The sequence below is a fragment of the Zosterops lateralis genome (assembly GCF_965231275.1).
Source record: "Zosterops lateralis genome assembly, chromosome: 18".
Taxonomy (NCBI): domain Eukaryota; kingdom Metazoa; phylum Chordata; class Aves; order Passeriformes; family Zosteropidae; genus Zosterops; species Zosterops lateralis.
The window spans coordinates 5,803,405-5,827,352 of record NC_139778.1 but is presented as its reverse complement, the minus strand read 5'-3'; the positions used below and the strand labels follow the sequence as shown (position 1 = coordinate 5,827,352).

Here is a 23,948-nt window from a genome sequence, read left to right as displayed (position 1 = left end):
ACTTCTCTTAACCACAGACTTTCCTCCTCTCTGCCTGCTGTGCCAACTTTCCTGTCCCCTGCATCCAGAACTAGATCCTGCTCAAGGACCTGCACAACCATGAGGCTCCAGATCCCATGGGCAAGATCCCGGTCTTTACGCCAGTGCTGAAGCAGCCAGCCAAGGTTGTTCACCAGAGAAATCCAGGTTTTTGTTTCCTCATTAGTGATGACACACTCATTAGTGATTAGACACAACACAGCTTTCTGGAGGATGGCGAGTGGTTTATTCAGATTCTAAATAAAGGGTTTGGAAAACTGATCTTTTGACACAAAAAACCAGCAGAGAAAACCAAAATAAAATGGGAACACCGAGGTACAGATGTGTTCTCATCCCTAATTTAACCTAAAACCAGGTCCCATTTTACTGTTAATTTCCTATCACCTGGGTTCTGATAGCTGGTTATGGCCCCCTTCACTGAGACCAACTCACCTTCTTCTGGCAAACCCACAGCCCTTCCAGGGCTTTCACACCTGATCTCTTGCAAAGGTCACACTTGCTGCTGTTACATTATCAATGTCCTGCTGTATAAACCTCCAAATTAAAACAGTTCTGAGAGAAGAATTTTTTGGTTAAAATCAAACGTACCCCACAGACTGGTGAGCCCCCAGAACAGGAGGTCTGTGGGCAGATCCTGTCTCCACGAGGACCAGTGCTGCTGACAAGCCACAGGAACTGCAGCCCAGGGAGATCCATGATGACCAAGTCAACCCAGGTGCCCAGGCCAGCCCCTTTCCCGTGGTGCTGGCAGCACCATGCGCTCCCCAGGCCTGCAGACAGCCAGGCTTCTCTCTCAGAGCAGAGCACTCCCAGCTTTGTCCCTCTCAGTTGACTGTTTTAAGCTTCTTGTCTGGCAGTTCCTGATTGTTCTTGGCTTGTTTCCGTTTCTGGCACGCTGGTTCTGTGCTGTCCCCCCTGGTGAGTTTGTCCAGGACCAGGGCAGTCTCCTTCAACAGCCGCAGCTCCCGCTTCTCCTTCCTCTCCTCCATCTCCACAATGTCGTCTGCAAACAAAGCCTTCAGGGGTGGGATCAGCTTCGGGATAGCCGGGAAATCACCAAAACGCACCTGAAACACAAGCACAGGAGCTCCTGTGTCATTATTGCTGTTTGATTTCCTTGCCCCCCCTTGCCTTTGGCACTGCCTCACCCCTTCCTGCATGCAGCACCCATCAGCCCTGACCTCAACGAGTTATTGATGTTTTCTTCACAGAAATGCTGTGGGCCAGTACAAATTCTGACTGACAGTGAGCTGCCCTCCCTGCCACCTTCAGCCAGCTTTTGTCTCCCAGATGTCTGCTACAGAAAGCCATTGGAGCAGCTCATCAGTTGGGATGGGAATGGAAACAAAATTGGGTTTTTTGGCTGGGATTAGCAAGCATAGACTTGAGGTGACATGAGGCAAGTACCCAGTGTGTTAAGAGTTGGGCTCAAGGGCTGGCCATCAGCACCTGTCTCACATCACTGTGGGGAAAGGTGGCACAGGGCATTTGCTGCCAGCAGTTAAAGGAGAGAGACTGCTCTTCAGGAGATAGGGTATTGATACAGTACAAGAGGAGCATTTGATTCATGAGCAGCTATCCCAAAATGACACCAACACCATTCCCAGGCCTGGCTCCAAGCTCCCAACTTACCCTCATATGGTCGAACGCAATGCCGACCTTCTCGCTGAAGTCCTCGCTGAACAGCGGGATCTTGGCGTACCTCTGGCTGAAGTGATTAAGCATGATGAACTCTGCATTCATCTTCATCCCAGTCTGGATGGCCTGCGAGGTCGTGCTGCAAAAGGAACACGCCCTGATCACAGCCAGGCTGGCAGGTACTGCTGCTCTGCACCCAGAGTCACACCACACCAAGTAACCTCATGGGCACAGGCCCCTCTCCCTCAGGCAGCCTGCACTGGTGGCAATTCTCTGACTTCCACACAACCCTGAGTGCAGGAATGCAGCTGTAATTGTTGGAGCCTTGCAATTAAGAGCTCCACAACCTGGGGACAGGCACTTGTGCTAGGGATGCCAAAAGGCCCTGCTCTTGCACTGTGACTCACAGGGAATTCCTGTCTGCAGTACTCTCAGTAAGCCTGTGTGGGTAAGACAACTCTTCTACCCCCTGAGCTTAGTCTCAAGATGTAACCATGCAGAGGGTCTTTCCCTTGGGCTGGTCTATTTGTAGAGTTACCAATGTCTGCTTGAAAGCTGTCCCTGTTTCTTTCAGGGATGCTGAGAGGAGCTGTGATGGTTTCAGAGCTGCTGCAATGACTAACACCCCATCTTTAGTGTAGAAGAGATTTATGCACACCAGAACCTTTGACAGGACTTGGACACTTCACCACCAGCTCCAAGGACTGTGCACCTTTCCCTTCCTAACAGAGACAGACAGCAGAACACATCCCACCTGTGGGTCTTTTCTATAGCTTCTTTTTCCATGCCATCTTCCAGCGTGGCTTCGTGGATCAGCAGGTTGGCATTTTTACCTATGCAAACGATCAAATATTTGATCTTCAGCTGAAAGCTGACCAGCCCAACTGCTCACAGGAGCACTCCTGTCCCTCCTCAGCCCCTGGCTGTGTGGCAGACACAGCACCAAAGGTGTGGGAGTGTCCACTTCGGATACTGACAGATGGAGACCTTTCTCCAAGAAATTCTTCAAGCAGAGGGGGTTGTTACCTACCCATTTGCACTAAGGCCATGCAGGGCATTGTATCACCAGAATAAACGACTTTCCAGCCAGACTTGTGGATCACTGAACATGCAAAAGCATTTTTACAGTGTTGGACTTCACAGGTCTGAAACTGAACAAGGATACAAGCATTAGACTCCAGGTCCCCTCCTCCAGCCACAGAGCCCCCAGCTCAGGAACTCACCTCAGCCAGGTCGTAGCTCTCTAACAGAGAGCTCAAAAACTCCTTGGCTTTGGGTCTGATGTTCTCACAGCCTTTCACAAGAGACTGAGAAGGAATCACTCTGTGAGGGAGGGAAGAAGAGATAATTAAGGACAGGTACAAAATTAATACCTGATCTTCTCTTCAAGCAGCTGATTTCTCCTGTTTCTCAGTCTCAGTTCAGTGCCTTGGTGACCTCTTGCTTTCATTGGTGCCCCAGTAACTCATCCAGTCACTTCTACCTCCCTATCAAATACCATTTCTTCTACTTGCCCAACTCCCTTTTCCTACAGCAAAGGTAAATCTCTATTAAGCAGCACAGCTGAGTAACAAACCCTATCCCATCCTCTGCGAACTGCAAACTCCTTGTTCTACAGGCAATGGAAGACGTTAGAGTCACCTCCAACAAAGGGATGGGGGAACGGATGACAGGGATTTGCCTTGAGTAAAGACATTTCTCCACACAGAACACTCACTGAATGTCTCCAAGAATCTCCTCACAGTGGTTGTGGTACTCGTGCAGCCATGGCATGATCTGCTCAGGTGCTACCAAAAACAGAGGGCTGAAAGCCTGACCAAGGGCTGCCTGCAAAAGCAAAGGTAAGGGGAAAAAGTCAGTACTGGGTGTACACCAAATCAGAGAGAAGAAATGCTAAGGAAAAGCTGGTGCTTCTACACTGCTCTGAATCCACCTCACCCCAAGCCACGTTCAGGAGCAGAGAAACTACTTACAAAAGCTCTGCGCCGCTCCATCAGGATATTCACCAGCCCCTGCAAAGAGAACACAGGAGACAGCAAGGGCAGTCAGAAGTGTCTGCGAGTTGATGGCAAACAGAGCCAGCACAGCTCAGCAAGCCAGAGCCAGCACAAAGAAGGGAGAGGAGATCAGAAACACAGACAGATTCAGCAGTGCTTGGGGAATGAACAGAGAGGACTGCAAAGTAGGGCAGCCCACATTCATCAGCTGGAGCCTCAAGGTTTAGAGCAGAGCTGCACAGAGCCCCTTCCCACAGCCCGGACCCACCGAGTGATGATCCGTGTGCATGTGGGACACAAACACAGCCACCAGGTTACACAGCACTTGATCAACCTGCTCTCCATAGTGCCGGCACAGCTGTCCAAAGGTTCCTTCCCCACAGTCCAGGAGCAGGGACCGGGTGGCACTGGTGAGAGGTGACAGAGACATTTAGCAGCCACTCTAAGAGCTCTGAGCAGGGAGGAGGATCTTTTGGGGGTGTTTTTGGGGGGTTTACCTGGTATTCACCAGCGTGGAACTGACATTGCGGATTTTCATTGGAATTGCAGATCCTGTTCCCAAGAATACAATTTCAGGATAAGGAGACACGTTTCCTAGAGAAAACAGACAACAAGGATTCGTAGGCAAATGTTCTCCACACACTGCCCAGTCAGACACCATGTAATTCACCAGCCCAATAACTGCAGAGCCAACATGGCCAGCACGGTCATTTTTGCCCCCCTCAGCAGCAGGTTTACAAGGGAAGGCAGAACAAGCCCCACCACTTCACAGCTTCATCTGGGCTCTGAAGCAGTGGGTCACCAAAAGTTCCTGTTTTTCACCACATTGATCCAAGCTAAGCTGCTGATCTGTACCTGGTACAGCAGACAGGCTCTCTTTGCACTCCTTCACTCGAGTCTGGAAGTCAGGGAGCTCCAAGGCTTCACTAACAAACATGTCAGGATCACAGACAGTCACAGCATCTCTGCAAGAACAGGCCACCCATCAGGATGGGGCAAGGTAGGAACTGAAACAGCCCTTTTCAGGGCAAAGTGCCAAATTCCTGTGACAAAACAGCCTTACAAGGGGACAAAATATTTTCCTCTCTCCATTTTGAGAGGTTGGAGAAGACACCTCCATGAGTGTGGTGTGTGCCAAAAAGGCCTGGTTGGGCTGAGCAGGCACAGAAATGATCATTCCACCAAAGTGGAGAAAATGCTGCAACAGCATTTCATCCCATCCAGAGCTGCCAGGCACTAGAGGGCACTGCAAAGCAGCACAGAAGGTCCTGGAAGGGGAGCAGCCACTTAAAAGAGATCCAGGCATGGCTGAAGAGTGTAAGAAACCTGTGTCCTGGGCCTGCTTCAGAGTATGTGCAGCACTACAGGCCCTCAGATACCTTAACAGAGAAACTTAAACTCTTCTTGGCACCTGCATCCTCCTGTTGTGCCCAATAAAGGCAGAAATCTGAGCCATGGTGGCTGAAATCTCCTTGTCTCCTGTAGTCCCCAGCCCTCTTACTGAGGGGCTTCACCCATTTGCCCACCAGGAGAAAAGCCAGCAACTGTTTAACCATCTGGAGTTTTCAGCTTTAATACCAGACTTTCTAGGTATTCAGAAGGCAAGACTCTCCCTGGACTTCCCAAAACCTCTCTCCCTGCCCCCATCTGCTGTGCCACAGCCACAGCTGGGTACAGAGCATGAGTCAAAGCAAAGCACCACAAGGTGACAGGAGCAAGGGACAGAAACAGCACCCCAAATCTCTGGCCAGGTGTTGTTTCAGTGTTCACTCCTCCATGTGCTACACCTTGTCTGAGACTTTCAGGGGCAAGGACACAGCCCTGAAAAGCTCCTCCAGCACAGCCACCAAAAAGGATCTGCAGGGGATCCTAACAGAGTTCCCTCCCTCACCAAAAAGCTGCTTCCAGCCAACACCCGAATCCCGGGAAGAAAGAGATTCCCACTGACCTCTGCCACTCCTGCTGTGGCCTGAGGTGGTATTTCAGGAGGCACTCCCCTCGCACGATGGGTACAGGGCACACAGCCTCTGCTTCCTGTGGGAGGAGGGTGACATGAGATACAGCCTTTGCTGAGGGCAGCAGGCACAGGGGCAAAGAGTATGGATTACCTTGCTCTGGTAGGTGGTGAGCAGAGGGAAGATCTCTGGGTGGATGAGGTTCAGCTGAGTTTGGATCTTGTAGCTGCGTGGGTTGTGCACAGCAGAGGAGTTTTCATTGAGCACCAAGTGCTGAGTCCCAGGCCCAAATCTGTCAGAGGACAACAACATTTAACAGCTTCAGCCCCACGTTACAACTGGGCACATGTGCACACAAGCCAGCAGAGCCCTTTTTTCAGAGCTCTTTTTACTTTGTGCACCATCAGAAGAGGCTGCTGCCCACAGGGACAGGAGGAGGCCAGGGAGCCCAGGACCACGCACGCACCTCTCCATCCACTGCTGGTAGCGGCTGTCCCGCAGCACTGCCTCGGGGGTCATGTGGATCACCAAGGCCACCTGGTGTTCAGGAACTCCCTCCTGGTACCTGGGACACATTCAAAAAGAAAGAACATCTGTGCTCCAGTCCATGTCTTTGGCATCCCCTCCCCTCTCCCACTTTGGTGCTACCAGAGGTGCCCCCTGAAGCTGGCAGAGCAGGGATTTTCAGAGCACGGCCCTGGATCACCCAAGGCACAAGGCTCAGGCCACCATCTGCTGACACCTCCACAGTCCTACACAGGGCAGTTCCTCTCCTCCATCAGCAACAACACCTGCAGAACCTTCCAGGAGCCCAAATGCTTTTGCACAAACCCTACAGAGTTGTTTATGTGCAGACCAGGCTTCCAGCAGCCAGGGAAGCAGCAGGCTCCACTGCTCCCCAGGCAGACACCAGGGCACATTCCTGCTCTGGAGGTCCCTGAGGGAAAACAGGCACGTGGCTGTCACAAAACCCCAGAGGTCCTGCCTTTCCTAAAAGCCTCAAAATGCATCACCAATCCTTTTTTGCATCTCAAGCTCCTCAACAGTGCCAAAGAGCCCAGACATCAGCCATGAGAAACAGCACATTTAGGCTACAAGAGCAGAACTCAGCACAGCTGTCCGTCCCCAAACAGTGCAGGTGGCCCAGCCCTACCTTCGGAAGGTCTCGTTTTGGCAGACAGCATCCACAAATCCCTCGTGAGGACACTCCAGCACCAGGAACACTGGGCCAGGGTCAGTGGGAGTGCACAGCTCCTCAGGAAAGAGCTGCAGGAAGATACACAGTGGTCACACCACAATCAGCCTGGGCACACAGCCCTTCCTGCACCTCTGTGACTCCCTGAGTCAGACAGAGCCCAGCAGCCACTCCCAATGCTCAGTACACCCAGCCAGGGCAGCCCTTGGGCCTCTCTGCTCTCATTACACAGCAAAATGTAAACGTGTAACAGCAAATCCCAACCCTGGCCTCAGAGAAACCACAACCTAACCCGAGGAGAATTTCAGCAGTTTCTAGGTTCCCATGATAGACTCAGATGGTAGCAAAAGCATGTGTAAGAGAAAAAAAAAAGAAAAAAAAAAAAAAAAAAAAAAAAAAAAAAAAAAAAGCCTTACAAAATTCTTGTGACACAAAGATGTGCTGATCCTGTCTCTAGGGTCACTTGCAGATCACTCAGGCCACGGCCAGAACTGGCTCTGCCTCTCACTCCAGTGTTTGAGAGATCCAGACCCTGTACCCCAGAACTACTGAGTTTCCTTTGGTGTCAGAGGCGCAAACAGCGTAAAAAGGGAGTGATGGCTACAGAGGCATTCAATGCCCAGATTTAAACAATCCACTTGCTCACTCCTAGATCTGCATCAGCTTTAGGAAGGGGAGATGAAGCAGCTCTGCCAAACAGCACACACTGAGCCATACCCACAGAGGAGCTGATTTCCCTGATCACCACCCCAACAGCCCCAGGCATGTCAAACCCAGCAATAACCTGGAGCTGGAACAGTCCCAAGATGTACTAGTAGGCAAAGTATTCTGTACAAAAGCTTGTCCCCCTGGGAGCCCAGTGAAGGAGGGAGAGTAGCAAAGCCAAAACAGAAGCACAGACACATCTTACCTCTTTGCCTTCAAAAGTGACACTCTCCCCATTTTTGAGAGCCGTAATGATGGGAAGGATGGCTGGAGTTCCCCTGAGAGCAAGGCCACAGAAATATTTAGCTTGCCAACACCCCCGTGCCTGCTGCTGCCCCGGGCCCCAGCCTGGGCTCTCATACTCACACTGGCAGGCCCAGCTCCTGGGCTTTAGCGGCAAGAAACTTCCCCTTCCTTGCGTGAACCTGCGAACAGTTCAACACAATTATCACCCAGATAAAGAGGGCCAGTGTCCTGGGCTGACAGTGCTCTCTATCCCATATCGTGGACTCCTTTGTTATGTCTAACAGCTGTTCCTTCCCTGTTAGCTGGGCGGGCACTGTCTGCTGGCTCTCTCACGCTGCTGCTTGGCTTCCTGGCTGTTAGGCTTGCATTGCTGCTTTGCAATTTCTGCTTATTTTCTTGCCCTTTCGTTCTTTTTTTTTTTTTTCTTTCTGCCACCTCTGTGCTCTGTTTGTTTGTTTTTTTTCTTTCCCTCTTCTCCCCTTCCCCCCCACCGCCCCGCCCCCCCCCACCCCACCTTTAAGATTTAGGACCGGCACCCGGAGCTGATCTGACTGGAGGAGTCCGAGGAGGATCGCCGGGGCCCGTGAAAGAAGCTCTGCGCCCTCCCCCTCACAGTAACCTGAGCTTTTTCTTTTCTTTTTTTTCCTTGTGTCGGGGGGGTGTTTATTTATTTGTTAATAAACTGTTTTTTTCCACTTTTTGTTCGAGAGATTCCTTCCCAAACCCAGGGGTGGGGGAGGGGTGGTAGAGGTTTTGTTATTAGGGGATTCCTTGGAGGTTCTCCCCTAATTCAACCCAAACCAGAACAGCCAGGAAACAAGATCCATGGACTGCCAGCTTAAGAGCTCCTCCACAAACCAAGGCAATATTTTCTTCCTTTCTCACTTCCACAGACATTGCTCCAATTTAGCCCAAAAACCCTTTGCTGGACTCTCTGCTCTCCAGGATCATGCTGCTGCTGCTTCTTGCTCCTCCCCTCTTTAGCCAAGCAAGCACCACAGCCTGTCCTCCTCTGAGGGTTAAACAAGAATGGAACCTGTACACTCATAACCACTGCTGGATTCTAATAAACACCTCCAGTTTTACACATTCCTACTCATGCTGCAGCAAGTCTGACACTTGAAAAGCAGAAACACTTCAGAGCTTCAAAGCCCTGCTTGACAATACTGTATCCAGTTAAATAAAGAGGACATCAGGCAATATTTCCTTACAGAGGGTAGTCAATGACCCAAGCCTGCCAGTGTTTAAGAGATGGTTGGACAATGCCTTTAATAATCTGTTTTCAATTTTGGGCAGCCTGAAATAGCCAAGTAGCTGGACCAGATGGTTCAACCCTGGCAGTGCCCAAGGCCTGGCTGGGGCTTGGAGCAACCCCATCCAGTGGAAGATGTCTCTGCCCACAGGGGCATGGAATGAGATTATTTTTAAGGTCTCTTCCAACTCAACTCATCCTGTGGTTATAGATGATCACTGTATGTCCCTTCCCCCCGAAATACTCTGTTCTATTCTCTCATCTGTTCTGTGTTGGTTTAGAGAGCCTGTGCCCAAACTTACTTTACAAAGAAAAGCTGTCACCAGATCAGGATGCCTCCTTGCAGACATCTGCTCATCACCTGGAAAACAAAGCAAAGCTACTAAAAATCACCACTCACTATCACTTTTCTTAAAATCAAAACATGTCAAAATTTGCTAAAGCTTTTAACAGGAATATTATCCACTTAACTTGGAGCCCAGCAGCAAAATGTTATGAACACCCAAGGCCATAGAGCCCTAGACTTCAGACACAGGAAGCCAAACTAAAGCTCAGGACTGAAAAATAATCAGCCCAGCATCCACCTGTAATTAAATTACAAAGGCTGGAGCATCCACTCCCACCAGAAGGAAACTACTACAGGGACTCACCACACTCAAGCACCAATTTCTAGGCCCTTTAAATTCTCTATCAATTTCCAAAGTAGCAGAACACTTTCTGCTCCATGGAACCTTCCAGCTGAGCTTCTCTACAGATCTCACTTTCAGAGAGCAAATGGCTCAGAGGACAAATTCCTATCCTTACTTTGGCTTCATCTTATTGAAGTTAAAAAGGCCATTCCATGTGTTTCACCTCGTTTTTGGGGACTTTCTTTTCCTTCCTCCAAGCTTTGCTGTGCAGCTTTCGGAGATCCAGGCCTTTTAGGGCTATTTCCACCTTGGGGAGATGCTCCAGGACTCTGAGGGGATGAACTTTCAGCAGCCAGTGGTTTTCCTGTCCCAAATCCAATAAAAGCAGACAAAGGCCACTCAATCCAAAGTAACATAAAAGAAAAGCAGGAGTAGCATTCCCTCTTCCATGGCAGTGAGGTTTAAACCAGAATACAGAGCTCTTCCCCCCAGTCTAGCCTGCATTCTCCAGTCACTTATTTCAGGAGCCATCCCTCATCCAAGTCCTTTTCCCCAAACTGTTAAACTCTGTCAGGTCTGTGCTGCACCCTCAGTATCCCAGGTTCCAGCAGAAAGCATGCAGCTGGCTGAGAAAGCCAAATACAGGAATGTTTCACACTCATTCCATCCACCCACACCTAAAGGAACAAGCCAAAGCCCTGACTCAGCAAGTCTGGTTATTTAAACAAGATCCTTCTCCTGAGAAAAGCAAATTAATGAACCTCTGCTTATTCATGCTGGCAAACAGAAGCTGCTCCTTGAACCTTCACTGTGCTTACTGAGCACATGCTTCCCCTGTGCCTTTGCAGCACCAGTGCTCACCTGTCAGAGGGATTTGGTAGACAGTCATTGTCTCATCCTTGTACTCAGGCTCTGTGTGCAACTGCACAGCTGGGAAGAGATCAATACCCACCATTAACGTGTGCATAAGCAGATTCACACTCTTCAAGAATATAAATCAGAAAAGTGTCTTTGTCTTTCTTAATCAGAACCTGCTGAATGTTCTCTTCCACTTTCTCTGCCCAACTGCAAATCCCAATGAATAATTAAAGTTTTAAAAGCCCATCATCCTCAGGGAGTGGCACATGACACCACAGCAAGCAAATTCATTGGCAGACTCAGGAAGCAAACTGCTTTCAGTGTTTCAAAACCAAAAGCTGCCTCTATCAGCCAGTCTGGCAGATCCTGAGCACTATTGTGAGGGGTTTGAACAGTGTATCAGAGCAAAGCAAATGTTTAAAACATCCTCTGAGTGGACCCAAACCAGAGGCTGAAGCTGTTACTCACCAATGCAACCATGGCTAGAGATGAAACAAAAATTTCTAAATTCCTTTCCTACAAATCCCTGACCCACCTACCTAAATCCATCCTTTTGAGGGGCCCAGGAAAGAGGCGAATGGCTTTCAGGTAGTTTTGCTGTAAAAGAGAGAGGGGATCAGCAAGGGGCACAAGTAGGGCTGTGACAAACACCCTTCTAGCAGCTACAGACTCAACCCCCAGTCAGACCAATGTGAGCAGCTCAGGGCAGGTGTCCCACCTCTGGCAGGCACTGTGCCTTTTAGGAAGAGTGTCCCCACCCCCTCCAGCCATGCCATTAGTCAGCAGAAACTGCGAGGAAATAAAACCATTACAACAATGCTGAGGGTTGCAAATTTGTGGTCCAGATGCAGCATTAGGCTGGCAAGGGACACGTTAAACAGGAAATCTGAGTGTCTATGAATATAAAATAGGGAGGGAGCAGACAAGGGAACAAAGATCCTCCCTTCTCCCAAAAGCTGACTTATCAGGATACAAGATTACAAGACAAGAGCAGATTTCTGCTGTGCTGTAACTGAAGAGAGTTGGATTTTCAAGCCAGCCCTTTGGGCTGACACTAATTCAGACCAGCATGTCACACCTGCACAGAGATTCCCTTTGCCACCAGCTCTCCCAATTCCAGCCTTTAACACCTGGAGGGTTTGCTCTCCCTTCTGCACCTTGCCATACTCACCAGCTTTGGTGGCCCCAGGAACACACACCTCTGGAGCCCTATAGCCTTCAGGGTGAGGATCATACCTAAGAGCAAGCAGAGAAACAACTTTATCACAGCTCCAGTCATCACTGGGAGATCCCAAAAGAAAGATCCCTCTCTGTTCAGGAGTGGCACAAAGGGCAGGACTGAACTTGGAGCTGAATTCAGTTTTGCCTCAGATTTGTGGCAGTTTCAACAAGTTAGTTTCCTCTACAGATGAAGAAAATATCTACACACCTTGATAAAATTAATCTGGAGCAAGGCATCTGAACAGACCATTTATCTCCTCCTTTACTTGGAGATTTTTAGAATTTCAATGGACAAGACCCACAGCCATCTATCCTAACCTCATCCTGCACTGAGCACAATGGTGCCCACAAACTCCTATGTGCTTCTTCGGACTCGAACGAGCTTAATCCACGAACAGGCAACCCCGGTAACACTTTTTTGCTCCAGGAGATTTTGGGAAGCCCAAGCCAGGCACGCTGGACAGGCAAGGCTTGTCCCACCACGTGTATGCACTGTCGCAGAGCCTACACCGCAGCTGGAAACACCGCAGAGCCCCAGTACAGCCCAGCCCTCTGACAGCGACATTGCCATCCCCACCTTTGCCTAAAACACCCTCGGCAAATCGCACGGGGCACCTCGCAAAGCATCCTGCCCGAGAGCTGCTGCCCGGCGTTCCCCACACTCACCCGGCAGCCCCCCGACGTTGGCCCAGGACACGCGGCTGAGGAAGATACTGTCCAGGTGGGAGATCTTCAGCCTGCGGGGCAGACGGGGGTGAGCAGGGCCGGATTCAGCCCCGGGGTGTCCCCCCTGCGCCGCCCCACTTACTTGTGCTCCTGCATGGCGCGCTGCGTGCCCTCGCCGCAGTTGAATAGATACCTGCGGGGAAAGAGGCGTCAGGGCAGGCCCGGGCGGCGAGCCCCGCCGCCAACCCCGCACTCACCGGTTGAACTCGGAGAACACGTACACGGCGGCCCCGGCGTCGCGGCTCCCGGCCGCCACCACCTGCACGTATACGGTGTTGGGCCCCGCCAGGCCCGTGCCCGCGTTCCGCCGCCGCTCGCGGGCCCACACGTGTCGGGGCACGTCCTTGGGCCGCCGCGCTGGCCGCGGGGCTGAGGACCCCTCAGACATGGCCCAGCCGTGGGAGCCGGTCCTGCCCGCGGTGCCGCTACCCGCCCGCCGCCACACGAGCCCGCGGCCCGGCGGCAGCGCCCGCAGCAGCGCCCACATCCGCGCGCCCGCCCCGCCGCCAATCGCGTCACCGCGCCCCGCCCGCCCGGCGCGCCGCAGCCAATGGGAGGCGAGAAACGGCCGCGGACGGCCAGCTCCTTTTTGATCACGTGATGCAGGCGGACCAATGCGGAGCGAGAAACCGCACCAGCCGCCCCGGCGCTGAGTGCTGCCCAGCCGCTGTCACGTGACTGGGTTCTGCCGGCCAGTGTTCAGGGGATGCCGGTCCGGCCGGTTCTGTGTCCGGTCACCGCCGGTTCTATGTCCGGTCCGGCCGGTTCTGTGTCCGGTCACTGCCAGGGATCTGTCCGGTCACTGCAGGTTCTTTGTCCGGTCCGGCCGCTTCTGTGTCCGGTCACTGCGTGAGTTCTCTGTCTGGCCATTCCCGAGCATCTGTCCGACCATTCCCGGTTCTCTGTCCGGTCATTCCTAGGGCTCTCTCTGGCCACTCCTGGGATTCTCTGTCTGCTCGCTCTCGGAGTTCTTGTCCAGTCACTCAGGGGTTCTCTGCCCGGCCATTCCCGGGAATCCCAGCCCAGCGATTCCCGGGGTTCTGCCCGTCCATGCCGGTGCCGGGCGCTGGTGCTGCTGGGCCCAGATCCCGGCCCCACTGACCCCCACAGCCCATTCCCACCGCCAGACCCGGATTCCTCAGCAGCTCCAGCCCGGGTGTCTCACGGCAGAGTCTTGGATGTCCCATAAAGCCATTTATTCCCGGTGCAGTGACACGGACACGGGCCGAGCTGGTTCCTCCATGGAGGGATCCCAAACGGGGAACCCCCAGGGTTTTATCCCCTCACAGTCTCCTCAACTCTGGCTCTTCCTCTTGAGGAAGCCTGTCCCAGTGTTTGATCTCTCTCTTTAAGAAAATGCTTCCTGATGTCACCAGGATACTTCAATTTACAAGAGATTTAATTAGAGACAATGTTTTCAAGCAGGGCTTTGAAGCTCTGATGTGTTTCTGCTTTTCAAGTGTCAGACTTGCTGCAGCATGAGTAGGAATGTGTAAAACTGGAGGTGTTTATTAGAATCCAGCAGTGGTTATGAGTGTACAGGTTCCATTCTTGTTTAACCCTCAGAGGAGGACAGGCTGTGGTGCTTGCTTGGCTAAAGAGGGGAGGAGCAAGAAGCAGCAGCAGCATGATCCTGGAGAGCAGAGAGTCCAGCAAAGGGTTTTTGGGCTAAATTGGAGCAATGTCTGTGGAAGTGAGAAAGGAAGAAAATATTGCCTTGGTTTGTGGAGGAGCTCTTAAGCTGGCAGTCCATGGATCTTGTTTCCTGGCCCTCTTTATCTGGGTGGTAATTGGGTTAAACTGTCCTCAGGTTCACCCATGGAAGGGGAAGTTTCTTGCAGCTAAAGCCCAGGAGCTGGGCCTGCCAGTGTGAGTATGAGAGCCCAGGCTGGGGCCCGGGGCAGCAGCAGGCACAGAGGTGTTGGCAAGCTAAATATTTCTGTGGCCTTGCTCTCAGGGGAACTTCAGCCATCCTTCCCATCATTACAGCTCACGGAGCTGGGGCAGGCACACACTCAGCTGGGCAGTCCCCTCTCCTGGCTGCTGGAGCAGGCTGGACACAGCCCTGAGAGCCCTGGCCTGAGCTCCATCAGGAGGCTGAGCCTCCCAAAGCCCCTCTGAGCCCCTGTGATTCCCCAGGCTCCCCATTCTCTGCTGCTCCTCTTCCACAGGAGCCTGTTCAGGACCTGTGTACAAACACCCAGCTGCAGCTCTGTTTATTTTTGAGCTCTACAACCTCTGTGTGAGCTCTCTGGGGCTTTTTGTTTGCTTCAAAAAGAGCCACTTGTTGTTACTGTAACCAGAGTACCCCGACATAAACAACCCTGACCATCAATATCCCATGTCTTCCTGAGTTCCAAAGGAAAACCTTATCTTTCCCAGTGCTTTGCTTTCCAAACACTGTCTCCCTTTATTCTTAATGCCAATGTTCTTCCCTTTCTCTTCCAGTGATTCTTTCACTCGACCTCTCCAAACCCCAGATCTTGCTATGGTGATTACAGCTGTTCTGTCAGTCTTTCTTCAGACTTACTATTCACTTACCATTCTCCTGACTTCCATCCCTTCATGACAGCTCAAATTAGCATTTCCTCACTTCTGAATGAAATTAAAGATTTGCTCCTTTGAGTGGCATTTCACAGGTGCCAGTGCTGCAGCCTGGAGATCACTCGTGGCACTTGGCTCTGCTCCCCATGTGAGCAGGGAAACACTGGTTTAGATCTCAAACTCTGCCTCACCTTGAGTCCTGGGGCAGTTTTGGGTGCCACAACATAAAAAGGAGCTAAAGCTCTTAGGGAGGGTCAGGAGGAAGGACCCAAAGTGGGTGAAGAGCCTTGAGGGGCCACAGGAAGGATTTCCAGGTTCCCCAGGCAATGGGCACATTCACAAGGCTGCCAGAGCTCCGGGAGGAGCATTTTGACACTATTACCAGGGATGCACAGGATGGGATTGTTGGGCTGTCAGTGCAGGGCCCAGAGCTGGACTGGGTGATCCTGGTGGGTCCTGTCCCACTCAAGAGACTGTGATTCTGTGATTTTTTTTAATTGCTCCCAAATAAAAGCTGGACTTTCCAAAGGCCAATGCTCTCTGCTCATTCCTGCCCCACTGCTGCATTGATCCCTCTCCTTGGCATTGCTTTTCTGGTCAGTTGAATGGATGAAAATACTTGGAGGTTTTTTGGTGTTTGTTTTGGTTTGTTTGTTTGTTTGTTTGTTTGTTTGTTGGTTTTGTTTTCGGTTTTGGTTTTTTGGGGGTTTTTTTGGGGGGTTTTTTGTGCTTAATGCATTTTTAAAATACCTTTGGAAGCACAAGAGTTTTCTTAGGGCTCTGACCAGCTGGAATGGGGGCTCCAGCCAATGTTTTTTCAGTGGGTGAAGTAACTAGAAAGGTGTGTGGTATTTTTCATCAAATGAACCCTGACAATTCCATCCAACCTTGCTGGCTTGAGGGTGTGTGCACAGGTGAGTATGGAGAGCTGTCACTTCGGCAAAGTGACAGCACTGCCTGCAATGCCTCATCAATCTTATGAAGATTTCACTGGAAGTGCAAAAAAACCCTGAACCTGATCAGGGGCTCACAACAACAGCACACAAGTGTCCTTTACTGTTTGGGCTGCAGGCATCTCACAGAGGGGCAGGGATTTCAAAGACTGGGTCATGGCTGAGGAGAAAATGCCTTTTGTTTTGCAGTTTTGGCCCAGAGTTCAGTCCCTATAGTTCCTGCAAAGGCAATGACTGAGGGTTGCTCGTGCCCCATGTGCAGGTGGCTGATCCCCTTCTGCAGCTGGGCCACCAACATGATCAGAGGGATGGAGCACCCCTGGTATGACAAAAGGCTGAGAGAATTGAGATTGTTCAGCCTGAGAAGAGAAGATTAGGAGTGACCTATTTGTGGCCTTTCAGTACCTGAAGGGACCCTACAAAAGAGATGGACAGAGATGATTTACAAGGGCCTGGAGTGACAGGACAAGGGGGAATGACTTCAAATGTCAAGGACAGTAGGTTTAGATTGAATGTTAGAAGAAATTCTTTCCTGTGAGGGTGGGCAGGCCCTGGCACAGGGTGCCCCGAGAAGCTGTGGCTGCCCTGGATCTCTGGAAGTGTCCAAGGCCAGGCTGGATGGAGATTGGAGCAGCCTGGGACAGTGGAAAGTGTCCCTGCCCATGGCAGGGGATAGAATGAGGTGAACTTTAGGGTGCCTTTCAACTCAGCCATTCTGGGTTTCTGTGACACTGCTCCAGGAGCACACACATCTCCTGGAGCACAGCTCCCAACTCTTTGATATGAAATGCTAAATTACAGTTTATTTCCCCCAAAAGCCTCAGTCCCCATCACACACAATAACCACCCCTAACCTGGAGAGTCCTCACAAACCCAGCTGTGCCCTGGGGCTGCAGGGAAACTGCAGAAACATCCTGCCCAGTAATGCTGCAATAACACACAGTAATGCAGAGTTTGGGTAACTAACTCAGCTGCAGTGATAGCATCAGCCATGCCACAAGAGAGATTTAAAAGTAATATCGTGAGAGGCCCCACAGGATCCTTATCTTTGGGATTTTCCCAAAGTGATACCAATTTGTCTGCTGTGTATTCCACTGCTTACCATCATCCCCTGGAGTTTGGGGGTTATTAGAAGAGCAGATTTACACATAGATTAAAGACAGTACAGGACAATATGAAGAGTTTGGTGTGTCAGTGGTTCATAAAGATAACCAGTCTGGTCAAGATAAGAAGCAAAATTAGCGGAAAGTAGATCTTGAGGGCAAAGCAATAACCACAAGATGCTGGTCCCAGGCATAGAGAATCCCCTAAAGACAGCAGGGATCAAGAGAGGACACTCTGAGGGACAGGTCTGGGAGCCTGCCAGAGGCTGCTCATGGCTTCCCAGAGATGGGGACATCACCCTGAGCCAGGAGGGTGTGCAGCTGGAGCTGGGGCTCAGTTCACACTCCCTCCATACAGAACTGGAATAACTGCAGAGTGTGGGCAGCTCACAGCCTCTCCCTGAAGGTGCCCCAAGGCCTGACCCACCACTGGACAGGACCCTGCCACTGAGGAGTGAAAGTGATGGTCACCATCACCTCAACACAGCAAGGACTTCCCTGCAGGCACAGCATGACCTTGGGGCATGGATACTCCAGGAGGCTGTCCCAGAGCCCCTTTTCCACTGGCCTCAGGGCCAGATGTGCTCCTGGCCACCCTGCCAGCCCATTCCCCATCCTATTCCTGCAGCCCATTCCCCAGCCCATTCCCCATCCCATTCCCCAGCCCATTCCCACAGCCCATTCCCCATCCCAGTCCCGCAGCCGCCGGCGCTGCAGCGGCCCGGGCCCGGCCCTAGATGGCACCGCGACTCCGCCGCGTCCCGCCGGGACCGGGCGGGGGTATGAGGACGGGGCAGCCCCGGCGAGTCCCCGCAGCCGCCCGAGCCCTCCTGCGTCCCTCCAGCCACTCCCCGATGTCTCGCTTCCCCCCGGCTGTTCCCATGCTGCCCCACCGCCACCTCCCGAGCTGTCCCGCTGTCCTTCGTGCTGCTCCGTGCGCCGCGGCTGCCCCGGGCTGCCCCATCCCCTCCGGGCCGCCCCTGGGCTGATCCATCCCCTCCGTGCTGCCCCTGGGCTGCCCCATCCCCTCCGTGCCGGCCCTGGGCTGCCCCATCCCCTCCGTGCCGCCCCTGCGCTGCCCCATCCCCTCCGTGCCGGCCCTGGGCTGCCCCATCCCCTCCGTGCCGGCCCTGGGCTGCCCCATCCCCTCCGTGCCGCCCCTGCGCTGCACCACGTCCTTGCCCAGCACTTGCTGCTGCTGCGGGCTCAGTGCTAATCCGGAGAACCTGGACGCTCCCGGACACTCCTGGACGCTCCCTCCATCCACGGCACCACCAGAGCTGCCACCCTGTGACTGCTGTCGCCTGCCCTCGGTGCCACCTTTAGCATCCCCAGCACAAATCCTGCGGTGAGGCCAGGCTGCCAGGGACCCCCTGCCTGGGGAGCAGAGCCAGCTCCTGCAGCAGCACAGGCACGGGGTGCCCTGTCCCCCTCCAGTGCAGCAGTCTGTGACGTGGGACCCTGCCCCACTGAGGGTGGCCCCCTTGGCCAGCTCCAGACACAGCTTGGACATCCCAGGAGTGCAAGGTGCTGCTGGGTTTTCCATTAGTTCACCCATCCTCCTATCAGAGGGCCCTGAGGCTGGTGCTTGATGTGGGCAACTCCTGACAATTAAAGAGGGCCATGGAGCATTCATGGGATGTATCCTCCCTGTTCTTCCCTGGGACAGTGGTTCCCCAAGGAGGAGCAGTGGGCTTTCCTCCACCCTGAGCTCCAGCCCTCTCCCCATCCCTCTCCTCGCTGGTGTGTGAGGCACAGGAGCAGATCCCTTCAGGACCCAATGCCCAGGTCCTCTCTGGTTGTTATATGGATGACCAACTGTACCACCTCCTCCAGAAATCAGAGTTCAGGATTTCTGCTGGGGTTTCCCCAACAGCTGAGATGGGCCTGGAGAGTGGTGCAGCCAGAGTGGCACAGCCCAGAGCTGCTCTGTCCTGGCAGAACCAGCCCCTCTTGTCCCCAGGTGGGCTCAGTGATGCCAGACCCCCATGCAGAGAGACATGCCAGGATCCCACCTTTGCTCAGAGTGGTCCCTATGCATGAAGCTGCTTGCCCTCACTCCCAGTCATCCCATGAAACAAACTGGAGAGAGCACACAGTTCAGTGGGTGGCTGACAGTTCACCCTTGACACGGAGCTCGTTTCACTCCATCCCCCTCTTCATTTATTTAAGGTCCTTCATGGCAGCGTGGCTTCGCCCTGATGGACGGTGTTTGCACATGTTCCTCTTATCCAGAACATGGGGCCTTGCAGCCACTTCTCTATTTACTGTAATTTTTAGCTCAGACACAACCAGAACTCCCACCCTGTCTGGGCGTCTCAGTGCAAAAAACAAGACTAAACTATTTTGAGATGTTTTTCCCTTTTCCTCATACTTGGGTGCTTTCCCATGTGGCTAAGTCTTTGGAGCCTTGGGGAGGGTGAACCTGTTTCACACACCTCCAAGAGCTGCCTCTGACCCCTGCACACACTTTAACCCCCTCCTCTGACCACAGGCACCTCCCACACTGGGCAGCTTCATGCTCCACTTGGTTTTCCGAGCTAGGAAATGCATCCAGTGTCAGGGATGAGCTGAGAGCACAGCGGATGGGAACGAGCCTCCCAGGCTCCATCCTCACCCTCCTCTTTGTCACCTTGTCTGGTCACACCTCCTCAGGGTGCCCAGAATGCTGTGTACTGCTGCCCCAAGACAAGGAGGGCCCACGGGCTGGCCCTGTTTGTCTGGCAAATGTGGAAAAGAGCCTGGAAAACGCCCCTTTGCCTCCATCACTCCCATTTTAGTCCCACTGGGTGGCACCCGCCGAGGAAAGGCCAGCAACGTGCAAAGCTTCTCCCCTCCTGCCTGTGTCACAGCCAAGGGTCTCTCCATTGAAGTTTACTTGAAGGTCTAATAAAATTTCCAAACTGGAAAAAATCTTTATGCAGAGGTTTGCTTTGTTTAAAAGAAGAGGACCATAAAGATAAAGCCTCGCCTGACCGCCGCTCCCCTCCCGCTGCCCGGGCTCGGGGCCGCGGCTCAGCCCTTCCCTCCCACCCCGCCTGCGGCCCGAGGAAGAGCTTGTTTTCCTAACGAGAAGTTTGAAGATTAAAAGGGGAAAAAAAAATCAGCCATTTGGAATCCTCTACTGACGCTGCAAATACCCTCGTTAATAGATATGTCTCGTTTTGTTACCTCATTTTAATTAATCACTAAACAAAGACAGCTGCCAAATTTTGGCTCTGGCTTTGAGCCTAAAACTGACTTGGAGCCCTTGAAAAATAGACTATTTATGGTGCCTGGGCTTAAAGCTTAAATTTCTTGTATAAACTTTACCCTTCCTAAGAATAGCGTGGGGAGAGCACTGCTGGCCCCATACACGGTACCCATGCCCCCATCCCCAGCCCAATGTGGGCAGCAGTGGGGCCAGGAGGGATCAGGGTCCCTCCAATGCTGACAACCCCATCTCACAGCACAGGAGCAGCTGCACCAGTTCCAGGATGTCCCTCAACAAGTGCTGTCCTGTTATCCTCACACAGGCAGGTGCCACCAACAAGGGAGGTGCCTGATTCCCTTTTGCCAAGTGAGACTTATCCACAGGGCAGAGCATCCTGGTGCAGGAGAGCATCCCTGCATCCCTAGGGCTGCCTGGGTGCCTAAGGGAAGAATTTGTACTCCAGACATGCAGTGTGTGGGGTGAAGAGGTTATTTCATGTTTTAGGGCATGGCTGCTTCATCCAGCCCTGCCACTGCCCCTGTGGGATGGGGCTCTAACCTCTGCTTCATGCACACCCCAAACACCAGAGTCCTGAGACTTTGCATTGTGATGGAGCTGCTCAGGCTGCCCATGGCAGAGACATGAGGCTTCTGTGTCTTCCCTTGGATGGCAGCTTGGGGCTTCACAGGGCATTTTTATTCCTCTGTGTATTTCTTGTTTCTGTTTAGAGTATCCTGGGGAAAGGCTTCAGCTTATCCTTCCCCATCCCTTCAGATCACAGGCAGGGAAGTGGCTTTCCTGGAGGACTGGGGATGACATTGCAGGAGGAGCAGCCCCAACACAGACTTTAGGCTGCCAGGTGATGTTCAGGGGATGGATAGGCTGAAACAGGGGCTGTGGTCCTTCAGTGCTGTGTGCCCTGGCGTACTGCTCTCAAGGCTGCTGCAGAGCCCACTGTCCTCACTGCTGGCCCTGAGTGAGTGTCTGCACACTCCCTGCCCACACCCCAGAATTTGGTGCAGATCCACCTATCACCTTCGGTGGTGTTGCATATTCAGTGTTATCCTGAGCCCTCCCTGAGCCCTTCCAGAGAGCTCCCTCCTTGCACACAGGAAGGGCAGAAGCACCCGTATGAGATCCCAGGACTGCCAGCTCAGCACTTTCTTGGCCTCACGCTGGTGACCTGGTGGCTTTGGGCAGTGCCACAGCTCCGTCAGGCCCTGTGCTTTGTCAGTGGGGCCACACCACAGCCCTTTGTGGGATCCTCAGCCTGGAGAGAACCCAGATGCTGGGCTGGGCTGTGGTGGTCAGTGAGGATGTGCCAGGATGATCAATAAACCAGGGGTCTGCAATGAGCATCTACCAAGGCTTAGGGCACAGAATCAGGCCATGTGCTGGGCAGAGGACATTTGACCCTTCCAGCACCTCAGGAGCAGCAGAGATTTTTTCCTCAGGAGCTGTGAGGAAAAATCACCCTGCATGGCTCCTGACCACATCCCTGAGCCAGGCAGGAGCTCCTGAGGATGGGCTTCCCCCAGAGCTGCACTGGCACTGAGCGGGCTGGGGCTGAGCCCCACGGCCATGGGGCTGTGCCACTGTCCTGTGTCTGTCCCACTTCCTGGTGTCCATCCTACTGTCCAGTGTTTATCTTGCTGCTTAGTGCCTGTCCCATTGTCTGGTGTCCATCCTACTGCCCGGTGTCTGTCCCACTGCCTGGTGTCCATCCCACTGCCCAGTGCCTCTGCCACTGCCCATGGTTTATCCTGCTACCTGGTGTCCATCCCACTGCCCAGTGTCCATCCCACTGCCCAGGGTTTATCCTGCTGCCCGGTGTCTGTCCCCGTGCCCGGTGTCCACCCTACTGCCCGGTGTCCGTCCCCGTGCCCGGTGTCTGTCCCTGTGCCCGGTGTCCATCCCGCCCCGCTCGTGGACGGTGTCTGCGGCCACTGGGCTCCGCAGCAGCTCCCGCTGCCCTGTCCCTCCTGCCCCGGAGAGGGAACAGAGCCAGGCTGCAGGCCGAGCTCCTCCAGCTGCAGCCGGGAACCCGCAGCTCATATTTCACCCCGCCAGCAGGTCTCCCACTCGGGTGACACCAAACGCGTGTCACACGCGCTGGAGGCACGGGTTGACGGCCCCCGCCCGCCCACACAGCCTCAGCCGCGGATCCTGCAGCCGTCTCCTGCCTCGATGGCTAAATAAACTGTCTGGTGCACAGCCGGCACCGCGCAGCTCGCGGCTAAAGCGGGACGCAAATCCAGCCGTGCACACGCGGTGCCAGTAAAGCCCAGGTTGTGTCAGCACCTGCTTGGATCCAGGGTGCTGACACATCCAAACCCCTCATCCTTCCCCTCGTCAACACCCAGAGACACCCCTGGGGTCCCCCTGCCGAGAGTGCAGAGTGACACAGCCACTGCCACACTGCCACCCGCCCGCCCCCCCCCCTCCTCCCCCCCGGAGCACTGCAGCACCCACAGGCAGCAAGTGACCCCATGGACCAGCCCAGTCTGTGCCTGCCACCTCTGTGCCACCCACTGGTGGCATCACCACACTCGTCCTGGGCTGCACAGCCTGCAGGGCAGAGCAGAGCCCCTCTGCTGTGCATCATTCCAGCTCACAGTTTTGATGGGATAAACTCCCCAGGTGTGGGGCTGGCAGGGGGGACATGCCCCTCTGGCCCGTGGTGTTTTAGTGCTGTCAGGACACAGGGCTTGCTCTGGAAGCTGCCCCTGAGCCCACCCTGCAGAGCTCCCTCTCCTCCTCACCCTGGCCTGGCTGCCAGCTCTGATGTTGCTGCAGGAAGGTCCTGCCCCACGTGAGCTCTTGCGGCAAAACTGTCCTGAAGATCTTCCTCTGCAATGAGCTTCTGGCACAAACTCCAATGTCCTTCCGAGGGCTGGGGCAGTGGATGGACTTGGAAGTCCAAGGCAGAAGATGGCTTGGAAGGAACGTCAGGGAAGTGTGAGTTGTTCTACTGTCTACTGTGGATTTTTAACTCTGGGCTCTAAAGATGGCAGCCTAAACAACACCACAGGTGCTGTATTGGTACAGAAGCTTATTAATATAGAAACTCTCACCTGTCCACCCCAGAAATGTCACTGTTCCCTTTTTTATGCCTGTTCTGAAACATTCCTGCTTCTAAAGGACATTTTGTATGGACTGCAGCTGTGCCCTGTGCAAACACACCATGAGCAGACCTGTCCTGGGCAGTGTCTGGATGTGACACCAAAGAACCTTTCATGGGGACCATCATTCCTGTCTCATTATTGCCGTGGGCCCTTTTGGGGCTCTGGCTCAGGTCTCTCCTACACCAGGAGCTGCTTTGCCAAAAGGGCTTCACTTACAAGCTGCTATCTAAACAAACCCGGTGGGAGCTGGGTATTTATGGAAGAGCTGGAGAAGGGCTGGTGGAGATCCCCCAGCTTCCTGTGTCTGCCTGGCCGGTGACTGCTGCACAGACCAAAGGGACGTGTTTGTTAGTGTGAGCAGCAGGTTCGCCAGCGGGTGAGTTTACAGCGAGATGGATATAAATAAATAGAAGGAAAAGGACTTTCCCTGCCTGGGGAGTGGCATTCTGCCCACCCAGGGAGGGCTGCCCTTGGCGTGGATGCTGGTCAGAAGAGAGATTTGCGTCCAGGGACCTCCCTGATGGTGTCAAAAATCCCACAGGGATTTTTTAATTTTTATTTTTTTCGGG

At 53.3% G+C, this 23,948-nt stretch overlaps 1 protein-coding gene across 1 annotated transcript; it reads right to left on the bottom strand.

Moving 5' to 3' along the window:
* Positions 1 to 228: 228 nt before the first annotated feature.
* ELAC2 (elaC ribonuclease Z 2) lies at positions 229 to 12,849 on the bottom strand (the record flags this gene model as incomplete). The annotated part of the gene is made up of 24 exons (XM_083874767.1): positions 229 to 1,106; positions 1,672 to 1,816; positions 2,432 to 2,510; positions 2,708 to 2,828; positions 2,901 to 3,000; positions 3,395 to 3,504; positions 3,651 to 3,689; positions 3,943 to 4,081; positions 4,172 to 4,268; positions 4,530 to 4,639; positions 5,623 to 5,708; positions 5,783 to 5,921; positions 6,096 to 6,194; positions 6,783 to 6,895; positions 7,735 to 7,807; positions 7,896 to 7,954; positions 9,330 to 9,388; positions 9,880 to 10,020; positions 10,518 to 10,586; positions 11,054 to 11,111; positions 11,686 to 11,750; positions 12,402 to 12,472; positions 12,544 to 12,594; positions 12,659 to 12,849. The coding sequence occupies 24 exons, from the start codon at positions 12,847 to 12,849 to the stop codon at positions 864 to 866; spliced, it is 2,457 nt and encodes an 818-aa protein (XP_083730893.1). The 3' UTR covers positions 229 to 863.
* Between the last annotated feature and the right edge of the window lie 11,099 nt (positions 12,850 to 23,948).